The sequence below is a fragment of the Channa argus genome, chromosome 7, assembly GCF_033026475.1.
Source record: "Channa argus isolate prfri chromosome 7, Channa argus male v1.0, whole genome shotgun sequence".
NCBI lineage: Eukaryota > Metazoa > Chordata > Actinopteri > Anabantiformes > Channidae > Channa > Channa argus.
Window position 1 is genome coordinate 8,415,422 of NC_090203.1, and position 14,368 is coordinate 8,429,789.

Consider the following 14,368-nt stretch of genomic DNA (forward strand, 5'->3'; position numbering starts at 1 on the left):
AGAAATGGTCATTTGTACTGATCATCAGAGCTGGACACTGCAGGGGAGAGACAAACCCGGTTCAGTAGGGGACAGACAGGCACGGCGGCAGTCAGCACTGGGAGTGAACGGGCCCACAAACATGGCAGAAGGTATGTTGGGAGCTTTTGGGGAGTTATCTTTGGGAATGGTTAAAGTGGTTTCTGAAGGGGCAGGGTTTTCTTACATTGTCTTTGAGGTTTTTTTTTTTTTTTTTCTCTAGAGGGGCTTCTTCAGCAAAAAGTGACCCCCCACCCCTCATTGTTTAGGGGGAATAGGTTGCCAGCCCCCCTTTGTTTACCCCCCTCTCCTGCTGTCCCTCTCACTGCGCAGCTTCTGCTTTTCAAAGCATTTTGCATGAAAGTGGCAATCTGTGAGGATTACCCAGTTTGAAGGCTAGGAAAGAAAAAAAAAAGGGTACTGTAGCGTCGCTGCTAATTTTGACTCAAGGTTGAACTGAAGACATGGGCTCCGTTTCCAACCAGGAATTCCCAGGTTGAGTTTTAACAAGTTAATTAAGTTGTTTTCCGATGGACTGGTTATGGGATTGTAATGGCACATTTCCAAGCATTGTTCACACGTGACGTGCAATCCGTGTGTCCATCGCATTAAACGCTCTTTAGAGATTTTGACAGCATGCGAGCTTCAGGATCACGTATTTTTGCGTAGTCTCGTTTGGAAAGAAAGCTGCTCGGTTGTTTTTGTTAATGGAAGTTGCGATCATTTTAACCCGAAATCCGCGTATTGCTAGTGTTTTCATTTCACAGATTCGTATTGATTAATGATGCAACAACGTGCGAGGTGGAGGAAGGTTTTCCAGTTTTCAAACCTGCATGCGCCTAAACAATGCATGTTTTTTTGTTTGTTTGTTTTGTTTTGTTTTATGTGCAACTGCAGGTATGAGCTGAAGTTGTGAAACATTACATACACTTTTCTTTGCAGGAGTGTGCAAGACCGAGGAGGATGAAGGACCGAGTACTGAGGAGGATTCGCAGTCTTTCCACGGGGTAGGCGTGTGTAAATGGTTCAACGTCCGCATGGGCTTCGGGTTCTTGTCCATGACCAGCCGAGAAGGAGTTCCCCTGGACGAGCCGGTGGATGTGTTCGTCCACCAGGTAGGAGGACTATCTTGCTGTTAACTAGTATCAAAACGCAACAGCCACGTTGCCTCTGAACTCGACTAACTTGTACATTACTGGTAAAACTTCTTGCCAGAAGTAGCGACAGCAACACACCGGTTTCCCATAATTAACTCAGTTTGTTTACCCAGTCCCAATAGGAATTGGCCTTTTATAAAAAAATATCCTGATAAAAATGCAGTTTTTAAGTTTAATTAAACCAATAGCATATTTAAAAGATGTAGATGTGTTTTTTTTAGCTGTGTGGTGTTTCTCCCTCAGGAAAACCAGCCAGAGGAGACCAGGATTCCTCTTTGGCTTTTTGACTCACATAATATGATTATGAAATAAAAGTGTGGTTAGAGCTGCCACACTTTTATAGTTTGAAATCAACAGATTAATTGAAGGCATGGATCGTGGTGGCTGTCACCCATAGTTGTTAAATTCAGTGTTTTGGAATATGATGAGTGGATGTCATACTTTTTACAATTTATTTACGCATATGTTGACACTAACAATGTAATAATGAGCACTATTTGTAGGTTTCAAGTACCCCTTTATCAGAATATATGTAAAACATGTTCTTATGAGGCTTGATAAAAAGTTTGTCTTAAGTAGGGCTGCGAACATGATACTTTGGTATGTGTGTTGCCTATGTAGCTTTAAAGGGGATGCTCTTCTGATCAATATATTTGATTATTCACTGGACGTTTGGTCCTTTAATTTCTCAGAATGAAGAGATAATAGACAGTTCCTCCACAAATTTTATTCACCTTTAGAAGTGGTGATGGTGAATAAGGAGGTATGGAGGTGGTGGTGGTGGGGGGGGGGGTGCTTCCCTCCTTCTTCTCATGTGAGTGCTGTCTGATAAGATAAAGGCTTAGCATGTGAATGAGAGGAGTCCCCACTAAGCTGCTCATTCACCTCAGAGTTCCTGTCATAAAGTGAGGCCCTTTGCTGTCTGCTCAGCCCCCTCCATGTGTGTGGCAGTGTTTTAAACTGCCTTTAAAGAACAAAGGGGATCTGGGGGTTTATTTTAGGGACATTTCCTTGTCCACCCACCACCATGTCATCTCTCTTTAAGGCCTCCAGCTGAGAAGACATTGGTCTACTAGAGTGTAAGGTTTACCTTTTTAGTTTCTATAAATAGTATACCATCCACAGTTTTATTTAGCGTGTTCTCACATGCAGCACTTACTCGTTTCTGTTTTCATGATGTACTTTCTGTCATGATGATGCATCTAGAGATTTAACTGCACTGTGGAACTGTTGTAACCGAAATATTGTTTGACTATACACAGGAAGCTGATTAGTCATTTCACAAACCAAACATGAGTTCAACTGGGGATGGAAATGTACAGTTTGGTTCTCCAGTAGTTATTGAGATTTCAAATAAATTAGAAAGGAGTGGGTGGTGTCAGGTTTAATGCCAACTGTCACCACATGCTGCTTAAAAATCCCATCCAGTGTCTGCAACCCTGCGCCTCCTTGTTGTGGAAAAAGTTGATTATAGCTCCAGATACTTAAAGGGCTCAAATTAAGAGAGAAAAGTTTCAACACTGACTGCTTCACCTCAGTAATAACCTTACACTACAACTAGTGTCATTTTGTCTACAAGAAATGCATAACTAATGACTTATATCCCACTCTGTCACTAAAAGAAGTTGGAGACACGTGTCAATGATGGATGTGTAGCCGTTATAGCAATGTAAGTGACCTCGGCCCTAAAATTAGTGCCCGCGTGTCAAGGAAAATAACTCCCAGGGTACACTGGCCTTTGTGCAGGTGGACAATAGAGCCATACATCTGAATGAAGCACCCTTCAGCCATGACCGAGCCCTTCTTTGTCTCAGCAACAGTCCTGCTATTGTCCATCACTGCTCTGATGTCTTTCTCTGCCTCACTTGGCTTCCAGACACATTCTACACAAAGTTTACAGTGGACCCCAATATAAACAGCTTAACCCCAGATCCTTTGCATAAGAGCCCAATCGTGGTCCCGCACAAGGCCCCACCTTGGGTAATTAACACGTACACACACGCCGTACCAATCCTGGTTTTCGTGCAGTTCAGGTCTTTGCAGCACATGTTCAACTGTGAGTTAACGTTGCAGGATTAGAGAAAATTGCACTTTTGTTTGTTTTTCAGTGCAGTAGACAATGTGAGGTTTCACCTCATTAGAAGCATTCGCTTTTTACAATGATTCCAGTGTTAATTTTGAAGAAGTGCTCTCATTGCCACATTAATCTGAAGATGCGTCTAGGAGAATTACTACTTGTATCTTTTTAAATTATAGCCTGTCGTGCAGGATTTTCCTGTTGCATTTGGTTTAAAGCAGACCCCAAACCTTGATCACAAGGTGGTTTTGGCAAATGACTTACTCAAAAATGAAAGAACACAGGATTAATGTCTATCAAAACAAACCTACAACACCATGGATCTTCCCCTTCTATGTCAACAGTTTATGGTAGCTGTGACAATTTAATCTCACAGTCCCACCAAGGAATTTTAGACAGGGGTTTCCCATGTAGTCTCAGGGTTTTATCCTCAAAACCCAACCACACCTTTCCTTCCTTCATCTCTCCTTTCTTTCCTTTGCCAATCGGAAACGTTTCTGGCAAGATGCTAGAAGAGCAGGAGCCTACTGAAAGGTCACTTTAGGTGAACGTGGCTTGAATAAGTAAATAAGAAAGAGGTACATTATTGATTACTCTCAACATATTTGAATTAGTAGTTCAATTGATGCACCATTGTTGATGAATTTAACATCTCTCCAATGCTGCAATGAAATTAAAACTTTACAAAAAAGATGTTGCATATTCAGACACTGATGTCAAAGGTAGATATCAATCATTTGTGCTTTTCCACATCTTTTATCTTCCATGTCTTTCTGCCAACCAACTATGCAAGGAATGTCACCCTGACCCCCGAGCTCCAAGAGAAGCCATGCTGCCTTCTCACCCTACCCCCAACCTGAGTACTAACCCCTGCATCCTGCAGTTTAGGGTTAGAGATGGTGGTCAGTGTGTTAGTGGAGCTTTGTGATGTGGGTGGGAAGAGGTATGGGGGTTGGGACAGCAATGTGGAATGCTGTTCTTCTGGAGGGGGATGGGTTGAAGGTTATCCTCATCAGGTTTACCACTGAAACACAGCAAAAAAAAAGACAAAGCAGCATAAAGACAACAGTTTATTTTATGCATGCTGTGTGGTGGGAAGAGCTTTCTCAAATAGCTTAGTCCAGATTCCTTTCACTTTTTGCAAACATCATTGTGTTTTATATTTAATTTTAGCTGGATAAAACTTTTAGGTCAAAAGGCCAAATGGTTGGGCTTTGATTCGACAGAATATGTTTGAAAAGATTCAAACCATCAATATTTATTCAGTATTCAGGACCTTTTCTTGGGACTCTCAAAGTAGGAATCAGGTTTCTCGTATTTGGCCAATTCATCCTTGAGTTGTGTGTAGACCAGAGGTTCTTAATTCCATTCCTCAAACACACCTGATCCAGGTAATGGCAGTGGGTTGTGCAGGCCCTGCACCACCCCCAACAATGAGGGACGGAATTTTGAACCGCTGATGTAGATTGATTTGGTTCACCTAGCAAATTGAAAGTTAGAAAGCACACACATGCCACAAATCACACTGTATGTCAATAATAAAAAAAAGCTGTCACTGTACACTTCTGTGATGGAATTATAGTGAAGGGCGTACTATTCCCAGAAGGATAGTATCCCCAAAAATATAAAATGGGAACGTTTTCAAGCCACCAGTTTTACTTCTTTCTTTTCTGGAGTTGGCTAAACTGAGGAGCTATGCAGGAAGGGCCCTGGCTACAAGAAGATAAGAGAGGTGATCAAGAACTCCACTCAACAAAGCTTCAGGAGTCTTCTGTAGAGATAGAACCTGTTGGAATTTACAACCTCCCAGGTACCCTAGATCAGACAGACCTTAGTTTGATGAAGGACTTTAAAGTGTCCACTAGAAAAGGGCTTCTGTTGTGAAATTATACAAAAAGTGAACCATTTGGGCAGAACTTCTAGCACTTTATCTGGCAAACAGCAGGCACTATCTATCACCGGCTTACGCCATTCCTACTGCAAAGCACGGTGACAGCGGCATTGTGCTGTGGAGGTTCTTCTTATCACCAGAGACAGACCAGTCACACACGAGTTGGTGGAAAGGTAAACACAGAGTTTATGAAGCAAACATTGGGTTCAAACTAAAACATACTAGCTTGCTAAGTTGTACAATGTGGTCAAGTTGACCAAGTTGTGCCACTTGGCCTTAAAACACTGGGTGGAGGTACAGTTAACACTACTTTGTGGAGTTGTATCTTTGCCAATGGTTGGTTGTTTACTGGCAAGTAAACAGGAGCTAGTAAGCAGAGTCTGCGTAGAGACAAGGTAAATACAATACGCTCAAAGCAATGACAGTTTTGATAATAATAGGCCATTATTTCTATTAATTTACTATTATCATCCCAGCATTTCAATGGAGAACCTCTGATTTCAGAACTTCACACTAAAGCATGAAGGACTCACAGTATGTCATTGGCTATGTTGAGCAAATTTCAAGACTATGGAAGTGGTTTTAAATGGTATACTGAAACAAAGGGAGACCACAAAAGAAAGAAAGCAATAACCCGTTTACATTTTCGAGGCTCACTGGTTTTAATTGGCTGTAATGGAACTCAAAGGCATACAGGATGTTTTTTACACATTTGTGAAAAACTGCTTAAAAGAATGATTGAGTGTAGATTTTTGGGCATAAATATCAATGCATTTAAAATGATTTCTGCAACACAGTAAACTCTGCAAAACGTGAGAGGGGGTCTGAGTATGTTCTGAAGCCACTATATCAGTTGGGACACAGTGATCACATTAAAATACCAGCTACCTGATAAGTGTTATCTGTCTGATGGGATAACTTGGTGAAAAAATAGGTGGAGGGTTGTTCTCATGGGTCAAAGTCTCCAAAGCCTCACGGAGGTTACACCAATAAAATACCTCAATGAGGATCTGAGTTTATTTGTTGGTAGTGCAGTATATGTAAAAGCATTACATCATATATGGAGCTCTGGGATGGATCAACTTTATCATCAGTTGGGGGAAAAGACTGACACATGGATTCATCTCTCTGTTATAAGACTCAAATACAGCATTCCAAAAGGATACCACACTCAAGTCATGACAAAACGGAAGTTCCCCAAATGTTCATTCTAATTATTTTCGGGCTGAAATCTCTCCCTGTACTCCCTTTTCAGAGTAAGTTGCACATGGAGGGCTTCCGCAGCCTAAAGGAGGGAGAGGCAGTGGAGTTTACCTTTAAGAAGTCATCAAAAGGCCTGGAGTCTCAGCGAGTTACAGGACCAGGTGGCATTCACTGTGTGGGCAGCGAGAGGAGACCCAAAGGCAAGAAGGTCCAGAAAAGACGCTCAAAGGGAGACAGGTAAACAGGGATGATCTATCTATCTATCTATCGAGAGAGAGAGATTTTTTATTTTTTATTTAATAGTTTAAATCAGTTTAAATTGCTTATTTATCTTAAGTATTACGAATTTCTATACTTGTAAATAAACAGCTGATCTATGGGTTTTTTAAGACAAAAAAAGAAAAGGCAAGAAAACCAGAATCAATAAAAATGATTTTTTTTTCTCTTTCTTTCACTGGACATCAAACAAATTACGCTCCTTTACATCAGGGAACTTTTGTTCAATAGCTCAGCAAACCACTAACAGTCATTGCTGTGTCCAGTTTGGATCTCAACACAACAATGTTTTAGTTTCCCCCCATTTTACTTCCTCTTGCTCAACCCCCCACCTCTAGCCCAAGCAAAGGGTCACACCAGCAGGCTTGACATGTGACCTTGATCAATAACTGTTTAAATCTGCTGACCCCAAGTGAATTCACACTCACTGACTCTCTCTCTCTCTCCAGCAACCTGATTTGTAAGTCCAAAGCCAAACGAACTAACCCAAACCGTAATTTAACTAAACATTAATCTACTTTTAATAATATAAAAGTCAGTTCTCTAGGATACAAATGTGAAAAAAATGGAATTGGAAAAGCAGCAATTCTCACCAATTTTTATTTAAACTAAATATATACTTGTTCCATGAAAAATAATAGGTAATGAGTCCAGGTCCTGTACCAATAAAATAAATAACAATCAATCTGAAAATGCATCTCTATGTATGCGTTAACATTTTTTGAAGATTATAAAGTTTAATGCAAAGACCTCATGTTTTTATTCCCAGTAGAGTTAAAAACAGTTGGGGGGCTTTGTTTTGGGGCCATTCTTTGAATATCAATGTAGCACAGGGTTAGAGGTGTATCAACTTCACCCCACCTGTCAGTTGTGATTAGACCTAGAGAGTAGTTGGTGTGAGAACAGAAATCATTACTGCCTCAAACAGTCCTGGGAGATTCGCCGTGGTTCAATAATTCTTCCTAGACCACACTGATCCATGGACAAGATATTGGTCCCCTCTAGCATATTTCATTATGCAATACGGGACGGTAGCTCATGGATTTTATGAATGATTGATTGTATTCAAAGCCAATAATCATCTTTTGGACAGTATAGTGTTTCGTGCTGGTTTCTGGTTCTGGGTTTACATTTTGCCACCAGAGTAAACTGCGGTTTTCAGTTGACACTTCATAGACCACCTTTGTGGAGGTGCGTGTATATATGTGTGTGTATATATATATATATATATATATATATATATATATATATATATATGACTGAGGGAGAGGAAAAAGCCTCCTATCCATTTAATTGATAACAGATGCAAAAGCCCAGGCAAGGGGTGAAAGGTCACTGTTGTCATGGCAACACTGTATAAGTAAATGGAAGAAAGCTGGGGGCTGGGAGGGGATTGGGGTTAGAGAGCTGAGGAAAGGGTTGTAGGGGTCAGGGTTCAGAGGTCATTACTGCAGGTTTTTTTAGACAAAGGGACCACTTCCCCTTCCCTCCTGATGGATGCAGAAGTAGGGAGGTTCTTCTAAGTCACGGTATAGACCTTGACACTAACCCAACAAAGGCCAAATGACCCCTTGGCAGGCACTCTGTCCAAACCTCATCTGCTGCTACAATGGTGGCAGGGGGTCCATAGTGGCACAGCCTGACCACCCCACGCTCACCACCCATCTGTCTTCAACCCCTGCACACGTGGCCATTCTATTGATTACATATGAAAATGCCACACCTGATGGGTCTTACTGACCACTAATGTTCATTCAAGAGTTCAATGCTGATGAAATGAATGTATCCGTTTGATAAAGTTAGTACAGTTCAACAGGAAGTTGGTGGCAGTGACAAAGTGTCCAACAGAACAATCGGCTTATCATTTTTTAAATAATACAGTGTATGGTGGCACCATGGCAACCATACCAGGTCTATTTCAAATTAGGTATCTTGGAAATTTGCTTTCTCCTGCTTGCCAAAATGCTGCTAATAGTAGGATTTCTGAACTTTTAGTTATTTTTAAACCATCAACAAAACATGATAGCAAAACATTATGGAGCTGCTTCAATCTGATGAGAAGCTTGATGTGACCTAGAATAATACCCTTTTTAAGATTTACAGTTGAAGACAAAAGTTAGCCCCCCCAAAGGAAAACAAACAATAGGCATTCATTAATTATTATTAATTACTTTACTATAGCTTCTTTACACATTCCTTGACCATTTTGTTACTTTTGACAATAAAATAGTTGTACTTGCTAAATTATTGTTAGATTAAGTACGTATGGCATTATGTCATTTTAATGTAAGTTAGATGCCATGTAACCCTAAGCTTATCAAAATAATAATGCACATTTAGCTAGTTTAAATCTTCCTTTATCATCAGAAGAACACAAATAGTCAGTGTGTAAAAATAAATAAATAAACTAGAAAATAATGTCAACTAATAATTTTATTGCTGCAAGAGTTTACCTTCATGATTTAATCAGATAAATTCATTAATGAAGAAGAAACGTGTATTAGCTAATTTTAAAAGGATTAAAATCAATTTCAAAATAAAAGGAGAAAAAAACTTTTCACCCAACCGTAAAACCAAATGCAAACTTAACTCATTCCAGGTAAAATGTTGCCATCTTGTGGCGGACGGGTGCAAGTGATAGTCCCGTCTAAATCAAATGTGCTTGTCAAATATTAACTTGATGTGCGGGAGTGTGAGTGCAGATTTGGACCCAGTAAAGCTATTTTCACAATTATCTGCTGAAATCTGATTTAAATATCTGGCTTATGTCAGTCTGACAGTTTTTTCCTGCTGCAATAAGAACTTGTGAACTTGACGAGTGAAATAAATTTGGAAACTAGAACTTTGTAAAAGTAGAATACATGGAAGACCTGCTGTATTGGATTGCATTGGGTTGTACAGGTGTACGTAATGAAGTTAATGAGTGGATTTAACATGCATGTTCAGCTCACCTGTGGTGCTCGAAAGAAAATTCTCCAGGTTGTGCTACCGTACCAACGGAAATTCATCGAAAGTTTACCTCTGATCAATCACTGTCTTAATTGCAATGTGGCCATCATATTAAAAAAAAAACTACTTGTGAAGTTCTCTTTAAAGTAGGTCCATTGTTTTGATTTTCTGTCAAAAGTCTCAGCTTTAAAAGCATACTTTACATATCTTCTCTTGTAGGTGCTACAACTGCGGAGGCCTGGACCACCACGCCAAAGAGTGCAAGTTACCACCCCAGCCCAAGAAGTGCCATTTCTGCCAGAGCATTGACCACATGGTTGCCAACTGCCCAATCAAAGCACAACAGTCCTCACCGGGTTCTCAGGGAAAACCATCCTCCGTGAGGGGAGACGAGGAAGAGCACACTGACACCAAGACCTCTGACTAAACGAGAAATGGGGCAACAATGACACCAGGGAAGCACAGAGGCCAATCAAACTGCTTTGATGGAGGGATGGGACACACAATCCCCTTCTACCTGTTAAAGCTGCTTTTGGAACTACCTCAGGTTAAAAAAAAAAAAAATCTCTTATGAAGAATGTTGCTGAAACTGTTTTTTTTTTCTTTTCTTTTTTTTTCCTTTTTCATTTGGTGAAGTACTCAGGAATACTGCTGTATTATTGCACTCAGGACGCTCTCTACATGTATAAATCACTGTTAATTTCGAGGGGTGTGAAATGGTAGTCAGCAATGCCACAACAGATTATCTTAGTACGTTTTTGTAGAATCTCCATTTTCTTTAATGTGATACTGTGTCTCTCCTGCGGGCGTTATACCTCAATTTTGCATAATACGCAGTGTGTTAAGTACAGAGCTACACTTTTGCTGCCTTGCTATTTAGTCTCCTTCCCGACTGTTATATCTCACTATCTGACGAGGCAGAGAGCTAGTTAGTACCTCTGCAATGAGTGTTAGTTTGCATATCACACTGGGGAGGGCTCATGAAAACACATGGGATGGGCTTTAGGGTATAGCTATAGGCAATTTATTGGCTTCTGCCAATATTGTAATTGACCATCGAGTTTTCCTGGGGCCAAATGAATGTCAGACCAGAAGTGCTTTCCAGCTTTTGGTGAGAGTTGTGTTTAGTCGTTTCATTATTTTCATCCAGTCCTTAGCTGGCTGTCTAAGGTGCACAGTCTACCTCATTGGTGCATGTTTGGTACGCTGCCCAAACTATCATCCTAACTGCTGATAGTAAACAACATGTTCTCAGTCAGCTTTGCAGATTGTTTTTAATTGGGATTAAATCAAATCCTTTTTGCACTACAGTAATATGCAGGATTGACAACAGTTTTATTTCCTTAAAGAGTAACTTAACGCTTCGTTAAAAAAAAAAGGTTTTGCTGACCCCTAGCGGTTGGAATTCTCATTTTTCTGCACTGATGCGAAGGTGTTGTCCAGGCGCAAAGATTACAGAGCACACTTCTCACCAGACCAACATCAGTTTCCCAGCATTTCAGACAGTGTCATCTGGAAAGAATACACAGTTTTAGCATGGTTTGTACACATCAGCCTCTGTAGTGCTTGTCACTGCTGCTTGAGGCTTGCAGCTCAAGGCTACATCGGTGCCTGCTAGTGTTAACACCCACTTCTCATCCGCCAGAGGTCGAGAAGCATTGTGGTTAATGTAGCCACTGGGTGTGAGAAAGAAGAAGGATGTATAATAAAGATGAACATAGACGTAGGAGAACAGTGTACTCTATGTGCGGTCAGTGTGATATTTTCGGATGGGCAGTGAAATGTAGAATGATACTGATGCTTCACACAGCGCTGCCAGTCAAAATTCAGAATACACAGAAGCAGTGCAATCCAGATTATTATAATTGATGTAATTACTTTCAAAGACTCTGCTTTTAAACCTGGTGTTAGGTTACTCTTTAATCTTTCCAATTATCTTAGTGAACCTTTCATCTGTTTTATATTCTGATTTTATCACATGCTGTGTGAAAAACTGCTGCTTTATAATTACCTCAACTTGGATTTGATGAACAAATGCAGATGCTAAACTTTAATGCAGGTGCAACATGCACTAATGTGCCACAACATGAATTATACCAGATGGTTTTAAAGTGGGAGCAGAGAGGGGTCAGCATGGTGTTGGAACACAGTGCATTGCAGCTTGCTGAATTTGGGGCTGTGTAGCTGCAGACTGATCCTTCCTTCCTGATCTCTGTCCAACAAGTTGTGTGGTTAACACCATCACGTGGTGGTGTTAGAGCTGTTAACTGTTGTAGCTGATCAGTGTAACCTCTACTAAGATACTTGATCTGGACTGAATTACTGAGGGGTCCAACTAGCTCTCCTCATGATACTTGAATAAAATAAGGCAGAACCAGACATGATGTTGCCAGTGGTAAGACTGGTATTTTAGCTTATATCCAGTATGATCCACTTCTAGGTAGTTTATTTAAGACATTACCTCCCTATAACCCTTAGGGTGATAGTTCAGGAACACCAAGCCTGCATGGAGGAGCTTGTAGAACTAGCTAGCTAATCAGCATTTTACTCCCGTTTTACAGGAGAAGCTGACGAGACTTTTACACCCAATTAATATATATGTAAAATTATTCTAAAGCCTTTAAAAAAGAATCAAACTACTTATTTATTTTCATCAGAGTGCTGCAGCTTTTTTCTGCTGATGTTGAAGCCTCTCAGCAATTAATGTTCGATTAGACATCATAAAACTGCCAAATGTCATTCAAAGCTACATATGAGTTGAGAACAGTGGATAACACATTGTTAACATTACGTTACTCATATTTCTTTGTACATATGTGCTTGGTATATCATTGTCTTTAATCATCCAATCCAGGATGACTTAAGCATAACAGTAATATACTGCAATGGAAGAATAACAATATACAGTAGTATACAGGTACATAGTATTATGAGGAGTAATGTAAACATTTTTTTAAATTTCTTTTGCCTTTTTTTTGGGCAAAATGAGGCCCATCATTTTTCTATCTATGCCAGTACCAATGCAATGTTACTCTGCACTAATCGTGTAAGATGCATTAATTTGTTTTTTTATATTTAGTTGATCTCTTATAAATATATGTTCAATGTTTTATATTATATTTTTTAGATCTTCATATACAACATACAGTCAGTTTCTGGTAAAAAAAAAAAAAAATGCTCTTATCTCAGGAATTGCCAATCTGGAACTCAGGGAATACTTCAGATTGACTGGAAGAAGTTGAGGAGTGTGGGAATGAACGTTCCTCTGCATGATGTGAAGCATAGGACCAAGGAGGCTAAAGTAAAGCGGGCTTGGTAGTGAGTGCTTTTCAGTGTCATGGTACAGCTTTTTCTTATTGCTCATAGGAAAATGCTAAGAATGTGGTCAAAAAGCAACGATTACAGATGGTGTGAAACTGTTGTAAAGCTTTTGGAGTCAACTTTCCATGCAGCAGTGTGGTGATGTTCTTTATATTTCTATTTCTTTGACATAACTTGCCATATGATTAAAATGTTCCACTATTATTGTATTTTTCCTCTATAATCGTTGTAGATGGGGATGTAGTAGAATGTTGTTAAAGGGATTGGGGCTAGTAGTATATGATCTGGGGTTGTCTCATCTCAAAGACATGGCTGATACTGGGTGTTTTAGACTATCAGTGCTTCTGACAAATTGAATGTGTCATGGATGATGTAATACTCAAATAGGCAGTGTTAATATATACTTTTCATGTTTAAAGGTTACATATGCAAAGGCTGTTTTGATAATTCCACTCAGGATATGAAATGACAGAAAGATTGTTGATGTAAGAGCTCTGATTAGGTGGAAAAAGTACTTTCAGTGCATTTTTATGTTGAACGTACTACTTATGATTGAAGCGCTAGTATTGCAATCTTCCGACTAAAACACTTTCTCTTGATTGAAAAGGGACAAAGATTGACATTTGTGAGTGAATTTCTCTAATTTTATTTTTTTTAATCCCTGAAAACCACTTAATACCTCATTTGTCACACCCTAATATTTTGACCTACTTTTTGGATAACTTTGAATAAAGTCTTGTGAAAGGCAGACATTTATTTTGTCTTCAACAAACCTATTTGACCCCTCAGTGGTGTGTTAATTTGATTTGATTGTCAGGTGTTAGATGGGTTAGATACACTTTGTAAAATCCAAGGACCTGTAAGGGTAACATTTGAAGCATATCAAGGCCATCTGTATCACAATTCACTCTGTGTTTTTCATGATACATGTTAATTGTGATCATCAGCCATTTGTGTTTTTATCTAATTAGGAAAATGGCTAGAACTACTTCTAAAAGAATGTGCATTTATTACTGATGAATGTATCAATGTTTACTGCCATAAATCACAAATGTCGTCATCTCTGACAATTTAATGACTAGTATGTCTATTATGAGCAGCATGTAGGCTTTTCAAAGTATTACTGTGATTATGTTTCTATATGTACAAATCTGCTCCATTTCCTAATAAATACATAAATAGCGATGTGTTTTTATTTATTATTTCTCTAATTTTGTTTTACAATCTCAAATGAGCTCACACTATCGACTGGAAATTATATGGCTGGAAAGCAGATATAGAAAACAATTCAGATTTTTTTGAGAAATGCTCCTTTTAAAAGTAAGTTAATAAAAAAAAAACACTGGGGGTTTTAAAATAACCATTAAAGACTGCAAAGCAGTAAAATTTGCAAAAAGTGAGCAGATATGAATACTTTCCAAAGCAAGTATGTATAACCTATGATGTTACTTTTTTTAATTCCAGCATCCTTAGATC

At 39.3% G+C, this 14,368-nt stretch overlaps 1 protein-coding gene across 1 annotated transcript; it reads left to right on the plus strand.

Annotated features, from left to right (window-relative positions):
* Positions 1–948: 948 nt before the first annotated feature.
* On the plus strand, positions 949–14,309 carry lin28aa (lin-28 homolog Aa). Its single transcript, XM_067510566.1, has 3 exons — positions 949–1,133; positions 6,399–6,583; positions 9,791–14,309. Exons 1-3 carry the CDS (start codon positions 1,056–1,058, stop codon positions 9,996–9,998), a joined length of 471 nt encoding a protein of 156 aa, XP_067366667.1. The 5' UTR covers positions 949–1,055; the 3' UTR covers positions 9,999–14,309.
* The last annotated feature ends 59 nt before the right edge of the window (positions 14,310–14,368 follow it).

What these genes read in the sequence shown, in the direction of transcription:
- lin28aa (XM_067510566.1), top strand. Translation starts at nt 1,056, where the DNA reads ATGGGCTTCGGGTTCTTGTCCATGACCAGCCGAGAAGGAGTTCCCCTG. An exon ending in TGGATGTGTTCGTCCACCAG is followed by an intron (nt 1,134 to 6,398) that starts GTAGGAGGACTA and finishes CTCCCTTTTCAG; the next exon opens with AGTAAGTTGCACATGGAGGG. An exon ending in AGACGCTCAAAGGGAGACAG is followed by an intron (nt 6,584 to 9,790) that starts GTAAACAGGGAT and finishes CTTCTCTTGTAG; the next exon opens with GTGCTACAACTGCGGAGGCC.